Source organism: Poecilia formosa, unplaced genomic scaffold (assembly GCF_000485575.1).
Source record: "Poecilia formosa unplaced genomic scaffold, Poecilia_formosa-5.1.2 Scaffold14, whole genome shotgun sequence".
Taxonomy (NCBI): domain Eukaryota; kingdom Metazoa; phylum Chordata; class Actinopteri; order Cyprinodontiformes; family Poeciliidae; genus Poecilia; species Poecilia formosa.
Window position 1 is genome coordinate 353,566 of NW_006799953.1, and position 13,301 is coordinate 366,866.

The 13,301-nt window shown below is 39.0% G+C and overlaps 4 protein-coding genes across 7 annotated transcripts in view; 2 read left to right on the forward strand and 2 right to left on the reverse strand.

The window, feature by feature from the left end:
- Nucleotides 1-2,033, reverse strand: part of vkorc1l1 (vitamin K epoxide reductase complex, subunit 1-like 1) — an 11,348-nt gene extending 9,315 nt beyond the window's left edge. The window contains exon 1 of the mRNA XM_007545777.2: nt 1,713-2,033. Coding sequence (XP_007545839.1) covers nt 1,713-1,903 — 191 coding nt within the window. The 5' untranslated portion in view covers nt 1,904-2,033. The remainder of the gene's footprint in view (nt 1-1,712) is intronic.
- A 2,510-nt stretch (nt 2,034-4,543) lies between these two features.
- Nucleotides 4,544-5,587, forward strand: LOC103133843 (nuclear protein 2-like). Of its 2 annotated transcripts, none has more exons than XM_007545780.2 (2): nt 4,544-4,875; nt 5,285-5,587. In XM_007545780.2, exon 1 carries the CDS (start codon nt 4,619-4,621, stop codon nt 4,847-4,849), a length of 231 nt encoding a protein of 76 aa, XP_007545842.1. In that variant the 5' UTR covers nt 4,544-4,618; the 3' UTR covers nt 4,850-4,875; nt 5,285-5,587. The 2 variants fall into 2 exon arrangements, with proteins under 2 accessions (XP_007545842.1, XP_007545841.1); XM_007545779.2 differs by having other exon boundaries at nt 4,545-4,878; nt 5,286-5,587.
- An 87-nt stretch (nt 5,588-5,674) lies between these two features.
- On the forward strand, nt 5,675-7,848 carry znhit3 (zinc finger, HIT-type containing 3). Of its 2 annotated transcripts, none has more exons than XM_007545781.2 (5): nt 5,675-6,198; nt 6,819-6,850; nt 6,927-6,992; nt 7,351-7,431; nt 7,514-7,848. In XM_007545781.2, the coding sequence occupies exons 1-5, from the start codon at nt 6,104-6,106 to the stop codon at nt 7,702-7,704; spliced, it is 465 nt and encodes a 154-aa protein (XP_007545843.1). In that variant the 5' UTR covers nt 5,675-6,103; the 3' UTR covers nt 7,705-7,848. The 2 variants fall into 2 exon arrangements, with proteins under 2 accessions (XP_007545843.1, XP_007545844.1); XM_007545782.2 differs by having other exon boundaries at nt 7,354-7,431.
- A 915-nt stretch (nt 7,849-8,763) lies between these two features.
- Nucleotides 8,764-13,301, reverse strand: part of myo19 (myosin XIX) — a 12,497-nt gene continuing 7,959 nt past the window's right edge. The window contains exons 17-24 of one of the 2 annotated variants that reach the window (XM_007545783.2): nt 12,957-13,064; nt 12,802-12,872; nt 12,646-12,719; nt 11,463-11,605; nt 10,742-10,871; nt 9,909-9,994; nt 9,488-9,811; nt 8,764-9,412 (exon numbers count right to left, since the gene is read on the reverse strand). In XM_007545783.2, coding sequence (XP_007545845.1) covers nt 9,299-9,412; nt 9,488-9,811; nt 9,909-9,994; nt 10,742-10,871; nt 11,463-11,605; nt 12,646-12,719; nt 12,802-12,872; nt 12,957-13,064 — 1,050 coding nt within the window. In that variant the 3' untranslated portion in view covers nt 8,764-9,298. Of the gene's footprint in view, nt 9,413-9,487; nt 9,812-9,908; nt 9,995-10,741; nt 10,872-11,462; nt 11,606-12,272; nt 12,495-12,645; nt 12,720-12,801; nt 12,873-12,956; nt 13,065-13,301 lie in introns of those variants that run through there. The other variant, XM_016668239.1, reaches the window with a different exon arrangement.

A 13,301-nucleotide genomic window follows, 5' to 3' on the forward strand; every position in this document is an offset into this window, starting at 1 on the left:
CTGCAAATCTGGATTAAATTATCCTGAATTAAACAGTGACAAAAATAAAAAAAAATACATGTTTGGCACATACACTTAAGCTCTTAAATCAGTGGTGCCCAAAGTTGGTCCTGGAGGGCCGGCATGTTTTAGTTCTCTTCCTGGTTCAACACACCTGGATCAAATGATTGCTCGTTAGAAGACCTGAAAAGGTTGCTGCTACCACCAGGGAGAGAACTAAAATGTGCAGGATGCCGGCCCTTTGGACACCCCCATCTTAAATTAATCAGTGCACATAGGTCACTTCAGAAACTGAAGTCATTAATTAGTGACAAAAATGACAGTGCTGTATCAAGTCTGAAACCAAGCACTATCGCTAAAACAGTATTTATTTTAGCACAAAAAAAAAAAAGTATATTGTGCCAACAACAACATTGCTAACAAGCTAATGTTGTGCAAACAGCTATTTCCAGAAATGAATATTTCAATTTTCAGATAATGGGACAAGAATTAAACATGTTTTGATTCTCAGATTTTTTTTTTAATCAGTCAGGGTTTCCCTCAGTGTATTATAAGCCTGGTAGGCCAACAGGTTTTACTTGTGTCCCCACCAGGCTAAGCATTACTTATTTAAAATGTTTTTTTTTTTTTAAATGTTTGCATTTTTTAAGACTAGTCATTGTTTGGGTATTAATCTTCAATCTTTCAATGACACATAATCATCAAGTAATATTTTCAAATTTCCTGCCATCTTTGAACATTTAACTGAAAAACACAACGGACTGCTGGATAAATGACTGCACTAGCACCCAAACACTGGGCTTGGCAAGTTTTACAATCATTTCATTAGTGAGTATTTTCCAGTCTTAACCATTCCATCTAAAACTGATTTTTATTTCCCCCTTACAGGTTGCATTTCTTTTAGAATTTGGAAAGAAACCCCTTCATGTTGAACCTGAAGACTGTAATCCTAAGTTGAACAATGAAGCAAACATTTAAAGACAATCTAAACCAATCAGAAACAACACAAAGTCCAGTTAGCAGCAGACTATCAGCTGAGTTGCGGCTGTATGTGTAACTGGCACCAGAGCCTGATTATGCTCAGAGACTGTTCTCCGTTTCTGCAGTTGTCCAGTGTGAACGCTTCCACCAGTGGGTCAGACTGATAGCTGGGGACGAATGACAATAGAATAAGTGAGCGCCGTCTATTTAACGAAATACAGCGATATTAAAAAGCCTGAACCACAAGAAATTCTAGTTTTAGCCAAGGGTACTCCAACAATACAAACATTTCAATAAGCTCAAACCACCTCTTCTTTACGCTCACCAAGCAGATAAAGTTTGGGTTAAATATGTTAGAAAACTACAATTCATAAATTATTTATCCGTCGTTATTCACTTAAAAGAAAGCCGGCTAAAAGTAACTTACGGGTAGCCTGTTTGCTAGCGGTTAGCAACGTTAGCTTTGCCAAGCTAAATAGCTAATGTTGTGCTTATTAACTACAGGCAGGGAGCTTCTTTCTGGAGGTTTTCTGCCTAGCAAATATCTTTCAGCATCCCTGCAGTAAAAAAAAGGCAGCTTTACAGTCAAGCCTCTGCCGTCCAAGGCAGCAGTCAAACATTAGCGGAGTGCATTTGACAGTTTAAAGCGCGCAACCCTTCCCAGATTGCCACAATAGCAGCCAGCTTTCATTGAGCGCCACAGAAGGCGCTCTTTGCTGAATTCAAATTACCTGGAGCTGAACACTTTCGAGCAGCTGATGGAGCTGCTGACGTCGCACATGGCCTCATAAGTCGGGTCCCGGGCCTTTTCCCTCTCGACGTGAAACGCATACAGAGAAAGGAGTATGCCCAGCAGGCAGACGAGAAGCCGGGCTATTCTTTCCCACCGAGGGGTGGACACTCTCAGGACGGGCGCCGCCATCACTCTCTGGCCTAGCTGGAGACACGCATACACACGCAGCTGGTTCGCCTATGAGGCAGAGCTGCGACGTGGAAAAGCGTCAGGACGCGCCACACCGTGAGGGGCGGGCCGCTACCAATTAGCTTTTGGCAAGCAACACGGCTGAGAGTAGTTTTGTTATTTTGTAAATGCCGCTTTCAGTACCTCAAACCTCCCCGGGTGCCACCACTTTGGTAGTCGTTTGGGAATAGTATCCAACGGGACCTTTTCTTCTTTGTTTAATTGTGTCATAAAATAAAACAAAAGTAAAACTTTTATTTCCATGTTGGAAAAATAAAACAGAAAGGTTCTTAGAGTTCAGAACTTAATAATGGAGACCTCATAATCCAGTCTGGCTGCCTTGCATATAAAACTAATCACATCAAAGAATTTTATTTTTTTTATCTGCACTTCAGACAATTTGTCTGTAATTTAACTATACAGTTACCACAATGTTTGGTGGGGGGGAGCAAAGAAACATACAATGAGGACATACAGTGAAATCAAAATTGTGTTTGTCTCTCTTCATGATAAATTTCACAATTCATTCATTTATTTAGTTAAAAAGTATTTTAATCAAATAGTAATACTTTCTTTTGGCTGTGGGGCTGCACAGTGGCGCACTTGGTTGCATCGTTGCCTTGCAGCACTCCGGCTTCCTCCCACAGTCCAGAAGCATGACTGTCAGGATAATTGGTCTCTCTAAATCACAGGTGTCAAGCTCCAGTCCTGGAGGGCCACTGCCCTGCAACTTTTAGATGTGCCTCTGCTGCACCACACCTGAATAGAATAATTAGGTCATTAGTAGGCCTCTACACAAGAAGGAGGTAATTAAGCCATTTCATTTCAGTGTTTTGTACCTGTGGCACATCTAAAAACTGCAGGACAGCAGACCTTGAGGACTGGAGTTTGTGGATGGTTTGTCTTGTCTGTCTCTGTGTTGCTCTGTGACAGACTGGCGATCTATCCAGGGTGTACCCCGCCTCTCGCCTGAAACGTTCGCTGGAGATAGGCACCAGCACCTCCTGGCCCCACTAAGGGACAACGGTGTTAGAAAATGGATGGATGGATGGTTTTATTTATGAGTGTTACTTCCTTCTTATTGTTTCCTCTACCTTAAAATCACCTTGCGTTGTGAATTTCCTCTTTACATTCCTTTGTCTGCTTCTCATTATACCGCCTTCCTGCGTGCTTCATCATGCAAACGATGGCGGCTGCTGTGAAATGTAAGGAAAATACAGATAGGAATAAGCTGAGAGTTTCAGTTCAGCCATGGTGCTACTGCACAACTAAAGTCCCTTCACAACAAACAGTTTCAGCGGAATTGAAAATGTATTTTAAAACAAATTGTTACAATTCAAGGAGATCCGAAGCAAGTTCTAAAAAGTTCAAGGAATCCAATTAAATAAAGCATAACTCGATGAATTAACCGATTGAATCAATTCTTCTTTACTTGCTGTTTCCACCATCCTGAGTACATGAGGAGGAATGACTTCCTTTTAGAAGGAAGAAACCTGCAACATGAACAAACTTAGAAAGGAAAAAAAGAAGGATGCAGTAAAGGAAAACAAGATAATAACAACTATGTAGAAAAAGTTTTCCAAATAAATTTAGGAAAGTCCAAGACAGAGCCATTTATATATTTCTTTTTACCATGACAGCTTGTGTTGCACCTCAAAGCAAGTTTGTATTTCAGTCATGTTTATGGACTGCTTCACCAATTGAACTTAAATGTATTTCATTAGGATTTTATGTGACAAACCAACACAAAAATAGTGAACATTTGAGAAGTGGAAGGTAACAGTTTTATAAATGTAAATGATAAAAGTGTGCTGTGAATTTGTATTCAGCCTTCTTTACCCGGATACCCCTAAACTGGGTGTGAGCCAATCGGTAAAAAGAGTCCAGGTGAGTTTCAGGTAATCTCGGGTAAATTTAAAAACAAACATAGATCACTAGTCAAAGAGAAAGTTGTATAGCAGGTATTGATAATAAAACATTATCCCTCCCCTAATGAAGAAATAACAATTCTGCTTTTCTTTCAGTACTGGAAAGAACTGATGCGAACTGACGAGGAGCACAATAGCGGCACTAAGCATACAGTCAGAGGTCCAATGAAATAAACCAGATCAAAACATTTTAATATGAGAAAAAAAACGTGCCAGTTAATATTTAGAAACTGTAAGACTTGAAGTTTGATGTTCACAAACACTCTACATTCAATATGATGTGCTTTCAGCGAATAAAAAGTCCTTAGATTTGCAAAACTGTAAGAGATGTAAAACACTACTAATGATGGACTTCACTTTTATCATTTTACTTGTGAATAAAATCACAATTAGGTTAGTTTATAACTGTTAATAATTCACATTGAATTTTTAATTTAATAATTACAAACTGTGAAACAAGTATTACTACTTTTTGCAATGCGTTAGGTGCAATTGTAGCTCTCAAAATTTAACAGCTGCACGTGTTGTTTTAAGTCTGTTTAAAAAAAAAAAAACAAATTCAATAAATAAAAAAAAGATATCCAATTTCACATTAGGACACACCAGTAATAACAGCATAATAATAACTACCAAAGAGAAGGTGGCGCTATCACGTGACTTGGCGAATATAAACAAAGAGTGACATCATCTGTTTACTTGCTCCCAGACCAGACTGCGGGGATAAACAGCCGCTACTCCGCGTCTCCAAATGGCGACAGATATGGAAAGACTGGCTTCTTTCGAGGAAGCCTACTACGATCAGTACGACTACTACAACCTGCACGAATATTCCTGCCACGCCGGCGGCAAGGGCAGAACCAAGAGGGAGATCGAGCTGAACACGAACCGCCATTGCCCCGCTGGACACGAGAGGAAGATCGCTGAAAAATATCACAACAGCCAGATGAAGCGCAGAAGAACCAAGAGCGCGTCCTCATGATGCCATTGTTTTTTTCTGGATGTTTATAGGTGAGAATCATAGTAGAAATGATCCCTTCTAGCGATCTAAATAGGGAAGCGATGTGTTGTTGTTTTTCCCTTTCAGATATTTTGCTGACTAGTCAAGCTGCAGTGCACAGGCCGCATGTCTGAGCTGATCTCTGGCAGAACACAGCTGGTCTTGTTTGATCACATCATGCCACTTCAGATTTGAACACTTGCTATTATGTTGACGCGGCTATTTTATGACGAGGCTTGTTGGTTTAATATAGTTCTAATATGTTAAATGTGAAACATCTGCAGATGTATACATTCAGGCAACTTCACAGCTTGACAAATAAAAACGTCGTGTTTATCATGCATGAAGTCTGATTATTGCTCTTGTAGACTCTGAATTAGACGTCTAATTCAAACATTTATCACTTGTTTTCCTGCAGACCAGTTGGATTTCTCATGTTGACCATGGCCACGAGTCTCTGCCTTTCCTGATCCAGCAAATGGAGGCTGTGACATTGAGGGCATAGCCATTCATCCGTCACAAGACAGCGCTCCGTTGCTAACCTGCCCTGTAACAGGAGCCACCCCTCTCATGTTACAGCTGTGCAACAACATTTAGTTTTGAGCTTTATAGGTCAGTTGTGCGTGCTTGATTAACTTTGCTGTATAAATATGGCCGGGTCCGTGGGTGACGACGGTATTACACTGTATTTTAATGAAATAAAAATGTCTTAATTTTAAACTTTTTTTCTGGTTGGTTTATTTTATCTTCCTTTTTTTTTGAAGGTAATGTAAAAAGGCTTTTGTGAACGTGAATTTTGAATTATCTAGTGTCTTAATTAAAAGTAAAACATAAATAAATAAATGTCCAACAAAATAATGGCATGTTTAATCATCATTGATTAAACATGTCATTAAAGAAAATCCAGCACTATACTGAATACAGTCATTAGTGAACAAAGTTTAGTTATTAGCATGATTCCAACGGAAATTGAAAAATAATTCCTTCTTACAGCCGTTGATTGGCTCTGGCGTTAATACTCAGTGATTAAAATGAGACAAAAGGTCTAAATATAAATAATAACAAGTTCAAATGTTATAAAAATAAGTGAGAGATTCAGTAACACTTGAAATCATTATTTTTTTCCTCAACGGAAGCTAATGCTTTTATTGTGAAGGACAATTCTTTCAACCGGAACTACTACTTATTCTGTTACCCCGGTCAACTAAAAGCAACAAAACTAGTATTTTTTGTTGTATGTTTAGCTCTGTACCTGCCAGGAAAATGCAGATATGTAGTGTGTGCAGCGAACAGCCTCCAAAATACAGATGTCCAAGCTGCAAAATACGATAGTAAGTAAACGCGTCTACATGCTTGCGGGATAGCTTATCACGTGTTAGCTGATTTTGTTAGCATAAGTAAAAACACTTAAACATAGTTTATTATAATCTGAGTTTATAAATGCTCGCATTTTTTTTGACACAACTTTATATTTTTCTGTTAAATGAAAATAGAGGCACATATGTCAGAATACTGTGGATAAAAACAAGGCTAAACCTAAGCAGTTTGTGACTTACAGCATGCAGATAATTAAACCTGTCAGTGTTAACATATTATGTCACCGTTGTTTCTGTTATTTTCCCCAATATTTAATGTATCATCGCTATAATACATAAAAAAAAGAACATAGAAACTTCAACACATGGTACAGGAGCCGGTTTGGGTCAAACTTACTACTATTGAACTAGAAAAATAAGTGTGAATGGGCCAGGTTTTTTTTTTTAATTCTTTTAATATTCGTTCACAATTATAAGTTCAAGAATAATTTGGAGTAAAATGTATCAGATATCTCATAATTAACTGTTTATTTTTTTCTCCCTCTCTTTCCCTTTGGACCAGGATACTGTGTCTTTATTAAAGTTTTGATTGAATTTAATTGAATTGTTTCCTTTTTGTCTTGTAATCTTTTCAGTTGTTCGCTTGGCTGTTACAAGAAGCACAAAGGTATGGAAGTCTAAATCCTGTACTTTTTTATTCAGTGCATTTACATCTGATATTGACAGTCATCTTATTTTCATAGATTCCTGCCTTCCTGTTGAGAAGCCCGCTACGTCAAATCCTGAATCTAAAGATGCTGCTGGATCTGGTAATAATTCCAAAGCGCTGATATTGTTCTCCAAAATGCCTATTAAGTATTTGTTTTGCTGTAAAAACTATTTTGGAAAATTGCTTTACACTTAATCATAACAAATGTGCTACATTTACGTTTTCATCCACTTCTACTTTCTTAAAATATTTCCAAAGAGATTAATTTTCTTCCTTGTGAGAGGGGAAAAGCTATGCCATTAAACACAACGATGTATCTTTTTGAGGCACGGTTCTCAATGCCTACAAAGTGAAACAACTGAACATCCTTCCAGAATAACGATAACATGTTTTTTTGCACCAGATAATAGTAATGTCAAATTTATATACGTTTTATGTTTGTTCCTTTAAATTCTCAGCAGAGCCTTTAAGTTTGGACGATCTCCTGCATGAGGACGACGTCATCGACAAAGTGCCACCGCAGAGGCTCCAGTTGTTGGGTATTAATCCAGTTTTACGTTTCTCTGTCAACTTAAACGGATGGTAATATGTCAGCGTTTTGATCGTGTTGCTTTCCTACAGGTCAGTCAACAGAGCTCAGAGATCTTCTCTGCAACCCCCACCTGAGGCAGTTGCTGCGCTCCGTTGACGACGCAGAGAGCAAAGCGTCCGCCATGAAGGCCGCCATGCAGGAACCTCTGTTTGTTGAGTTTGCAGATCGGTGTTTAAAAGTTGTTGAAGGTGAAGACAACGCATTATCTTCTAGTGACTGATTTATAAAAATTACACGTGCGGCTAGTTTTTGATATTTCTTCGGACAATAACAAACACGCTGTATAGCAACATTTACCTCTAATGACGCTGTATGTAAATAATGTTCAAATAAAGGCTCAAGTGTTCATAGATTATTGATTAAACACATATGCGCAAGTAATTTATTGACGTTTAATAGTTTTATATAAAATATTTTTTACAAATCAACATTGAACTGTGACTCTGTGCGATTCAAGTTTGCATACATGGATCCCTTTGTACCTGACAAAACCAGCTGTCTGGGCTAAATTATAAATGACATTTTCATGAATCTGCATCTGAATGAAACGAAAAGTAACATTTTTACATATTCTGAGTCAAAGCTGTTCATGAGTGCTTTATGCAGGCTAAAAACTGGAAAGTTCATTACAGACCAGCTACCTTTTCCAGACAGAAATCCATGAACAAAAACCTCTTTGGTATATTGCGTCTTACATTTATAGGCAGTAAGTCTAGTATATGAAAGACTTGGTTTCTAAGAGCAGCAACATTACCACAAATGGTAAATCAAGTTGATCCATTTCATGCATATAGTGAATCAGAAGAATATAACTTTTCTGCATTTAGCCACAAAGTTCTATGTATTTCATAGAGATTTTCTAAGACAGACCAGCACTATATGCTGCATAATATTGAATTTGGTTGATAATATGCATGTAAAAGGTAAGGTAAAGATGTGAAAAAAGTAGTTTACACAGTACCGTTTCAGGGTGAATAGAAATGTTTGCATTTATATTCAGAATGTCATTTTGTGTTGGTCTATTAATTAAAACAAATAGAAGTTTGTGGTTTTAATGTGACAAACTGCACTAAACTACACAGTAAATATGTAAGTCCCTGTTTTCTGAGCCAAAGCTGTCAATGTTATGCAATGGTAACATGCTGGAGGTTAAGTGTATAAACATATTGCACTTAACAGCTACACTGTCAGACGAATTAAGGTCTCACATGCACACAAACATACAAAGTACAAAAAAAGACTTTGGTCCAAGTGAATTTCATGCGTGTCTCCTTATAAATCATCTGTTCATGTGCTTTAATTTGAAACGCAAATAAAAAAAAAATTCCAAGCGTTTTATTCCCAACATGACTGCTTATTCTTTTGGAATGTAATTTCATACATGAATCAATTGTAGCTTTTCCAAAAGGCACTCAGTAAGGCCTAATGGGCTCAGACATAATCTCATGCAGGCAGCAGCTTTGGTTCTATAAGGTGCTGAAATTGTGCCATCTTCAGTATATTTTAGGAACTGCAACCAGATTTCTTTCTGTGGTTTTGTCATGAAATGCCACAATTAAAATAATCATAGTTTACATATTTCAGATATGAATCACATATAAATATTGCTACAAAAACAATCTCAAACGTATAGAAGATTTTTGTGATTTGATGCTGCATTATCCTTCTGTACACGCAAACCCTTACAAATATGGGCATTTTGGCAAAAAAACCCCCCCAAAAAAACGTTTGATTTAGTGTTCAACAATAGATGCAGAGGAGCATAAAATAGTTTTCTTTTTGTGAGATTAACTAAACCGGTTCTAGTGAAGTTACTATAAAGTCTTCTCCAGCAGGATCTCGTTGAACCCCGTCACGTCGCTCTTCAGGTCCGGCTGCATGTCGGCGTACAGAAGGGGCGAGCGCTGATAGTGCAGCTTCACAGATCCCTGTCAGGAGAAGCAAAACAAAAAATTAAAGAATCACGCTGAAATCCATTTGTAAAGAAAGAACCGTGTCCTCACCCTGGGCCGAGCCCGAATGGAGGCGAGTCCCTGCTTGTACTGGTTGGTCTCCACCTTGTACTCTCCTCTCCTGGACGGCAGGTTGAGGGAGGTCATCACGGAAATCATCTTCTGGAAGCCCGTGGCCGTCAGGGAGACGGTGATGGAGGGCGCCGAGGCCAGAGCCAGGCCCATGGGCCAGCCGCGCACCGGGACGGGCTCCTGGCAGCTTGAGAGCTGCACGGAGCCCCGCTCCCTGACCACAGCGCTCAGCGCCGGGCTGTCGTCCGCCGCGAGGTCCTCCGCGTCGTCGAGCTCCGCTTCAGCCAAGGACTTCAACAACGCCTGCCCGAGTATTTACACCGTAAAGTTACATCCCGTGTCCAAGGAATAAAAAAATTAAAAAGATAGAAGAAGCATGAATGGTGGCGCTCGGTCTCACCCTCCATTTCTTCCAGGTGTTTTGGATCACTGAGGCCGCTCCGTTCCACCTCCGGATCCGCTTCCGGACCAGCCAGGACCTCACAGCTGCACACAGTCAAAAAGACAAGAATGAAATCACAATATTATGAGAATAAAGTTGAAATAATATGAGAATACAGATTTAGTTTTATGAGAATTAATTTTTTTTTCTGGTAATATTACAACATTATTCTCATAATGTTATGACTTTTTTGGATTAACTGATTAATAATTAGGTAGCAAAATTTGCTTAATAGGATTTTATGTATTTTTTTTTTTTACAGACTTTGAACCAGATGAACTATGCTTCTTCTGGGATTCTGGGTAAAACTTATTTAACTGCTTCTTAAATGTAAATGTATTTTTTGGACAGTTTTGGCTCAATTACTGTTCTGACTGTGCTATTCTCTCAGCAAATGGACTCCAGTTAACAAGTAATCAATTACTAAGTTGGTGACAATTATTTCAATAATCGATTAATCCAATTAATTGTTTCAGCCCTAGTTGAGATTCCTGAAATCATAGAAATGTGATTATATAATAATGACAAATTATTATATAATAATAAAGATAAATATAAATATAATAATGATAAACATATTTATCTCATACTTGCACTGAAAGAACATCAGAGAGTCAGACTGCATGTGGCCTGTCCTGGCTCTAAGAGGACAACCTGTCTGGACTTCCGTGCGCTGACACCGTGTGCTCCCGACTCACTGGGTCAGAGTCAGCACTCACAGTGGAATCGAGGCCAGGCAGCTCTGACTAATTCCTGCCAGCTTCAACTGTCCAGGGCGGCAACCAGTTTACCTGCTTGGATTAACGTGGCAGACTGCCGGCGGGCGAGGCGTCGGCGCCGCTGGTGTCGCAGCCAGCAGCACTGAATGGTGAAGGCGCACCGGGACAGGACCTTCCCTCTGCGATCCTCCAGCAGATCGAGCTGAGAAGAGTTTGGCACATTCTACATTTCTTTTTTTTTTTTCATTTAACCACGACAATTTTAGAAATTGTGCAGTATTTCTAATATTACAGTAGAAGTACAGTTTATACATATGTTGTTTGTCTCTGTGGTTTCTCGGTTCTCTCTTTTTTCTCTCTCTTTTTGCAGGTGTAGAAACAAACTTCCCGGGTGTTTTCTTGTATTTTTTTGTATCCTTCTTCCTGTCTTCTGGTCCTACCTCCCTCTTCACTGACCCATCTCACTTCCATTTTTCTCTTTCTGTTTCCTCTTTGTGTCCGTTTGCATTTGCAATAAGCCCAAAGTCATTTCTAATAAGGTTATATATCTGGCCTTTATGAAAGAGCAACAAGAAGAAAGAAGGGAAGTGGTAAGAAGTTGTTGTAGGGCATTGAGCAAAAAAGAAAAAGATTTCATTTACGAGTCGCAGCATAAATGCACTTCAGGCTTTTCTTCGTAAAAAGATTAGAAAACCACGTATTAAGCGCAACTTTTCGTTGGTCTGTTGCATAAAATCCCAATAAAATAGATAAAATAAATACTTTTATTTTGCACACCACTGTGGTTACTGACCATTGGCTGGGTGAGGAAGACCTTAGTCTTCCCGCAGTGCACCAACGACCTGCGCTCGTCACGCGACGCATTATGCTGGAGCGCCACCCGGAGGAGCTTCTCCACCTGCTGCTGAAGAACGTTGGCGCCTTCGGCGCCGGGATCTGCAACACAGGAATGAGGACGAGTAAGAACTAAATCAGCCCAACAACCCAACAGAATCTGTGTCAGTGTGAGGAAAGAAACATTAAAGTGCTTCAAAGAGCTGTGGCTTCATTAGAGGCGATTTAGGGCTGCAATTAACGGTTTTGGTAATTGATTATTCCATCAATTAGTTTGATGTTTAGTCAAAAAAAATAAATAAAAAATTGGCACATTCTTCAGATTTTTCATTTAGCCACTTAATCTTATTAGAAATACCTTTTTATTTAATTTAATATCAAAGTAGAATATACGCTGTGTTCAGCATTACATTAATGAAAGACAAAAAAAAAATCATATTTTAAAAAAACAAATTTTTTCATTGCTTTTTTAAATAAATAAAAAATTTACTTCCTAAAGTGCAACAACGCAGCACTCCTCGTTGAACGCTCGATTATTTAGAACAAATTTATAGCAAAAATATAAATAAATATAATCTCCAGTTAACGATTAATCGATTACTAAATTAGTTGACGATTATTTCAATAATCGATTTGTCACGATTAATCAGATTAATCATTTCAGCCCTAAAGGTGAGTGAGTAATGTCAACAAACGAAATATCCAAAATAAAATACAAACAAAAACAATAAAACGTTTGTGGCTAATAAAACAATATTAATCAGCAGAATGGAAATTATTGACCTTGTTTCAATTTATCATGCGATTCATTGACTCGTTGCTTATTGCGACAGGCTTAGATGTGAAGCACAGAAATAAGCTGAGCATTAGAGGAAAACAAATGCTTTGAAGTGAATAACACTTTACAACCCAAACGCAAAGACAGAGTGGTGAGGCGAGCAGAGATGGCGTTTACCTGTAAAGTTCAGAAGATGCTAAAAAGTCTTTCAAACTGAAAAGTCCCAAAGAAAAGTAGAGAAGTGATTTTACTGAGAAGACAAATGAAAGGCAAGGAAAATAAACCTGCAGATCCAGGTAGAGGAAATAAAATCATCAGACCTCCCCGATCGACTAGAACCGATTCAATAACGATATAAACTCACCAGCATCCAGGCGACTTGATGCCGAACATCTCCCGATCGGTCCATAACGCTGGACGAAGCTTTTCAACGGGATTCTGTGCAACAAAAATTAAATTAGATCCCCCTAAAGCTTAGAAAAAATACCGCACTATTAGAGTGTGAGGAGGAAAGCTGCACCTTATTGGAAAGCCTGCAGCACTGATGTGAATGGTCTCCACGATCCCGCAGGCCTCCAGCTGCAAAATAACCTGGCGGAGAAGCATCAGACATGTCGCTTCGGTGAACGTGGGCGGCGATGAGACGACGCAGACGTGTGAGCCGATCTTTATTACCTCTCTGTTCTTAAAGGTGAGCGGCCGGCAGTCGGAGTTGGGTTTGATGCAGCGGGTGTAGTGAGGAGCCGTGGTGAGGAGGAGCTTCATCAGGTTCTCCAGCGAGTTCTACGTGCAAATCATATCATTTTAGCATTTTTTTCATCTCTAATATACATTGTTTTTATACCAGATTAAGTTTTAATAATTTTTTTCTCACTTTTTTTTTTTTTTACTGAATTAGCTGATGATTATTTCCTGCAATCACAATTAATCGGACTAATTGTTTCAGCCCCGATTGCTACCAGAGTACCATGCGGAGATGCAGAGTGCTAACACACACACACACACACACACACACACACA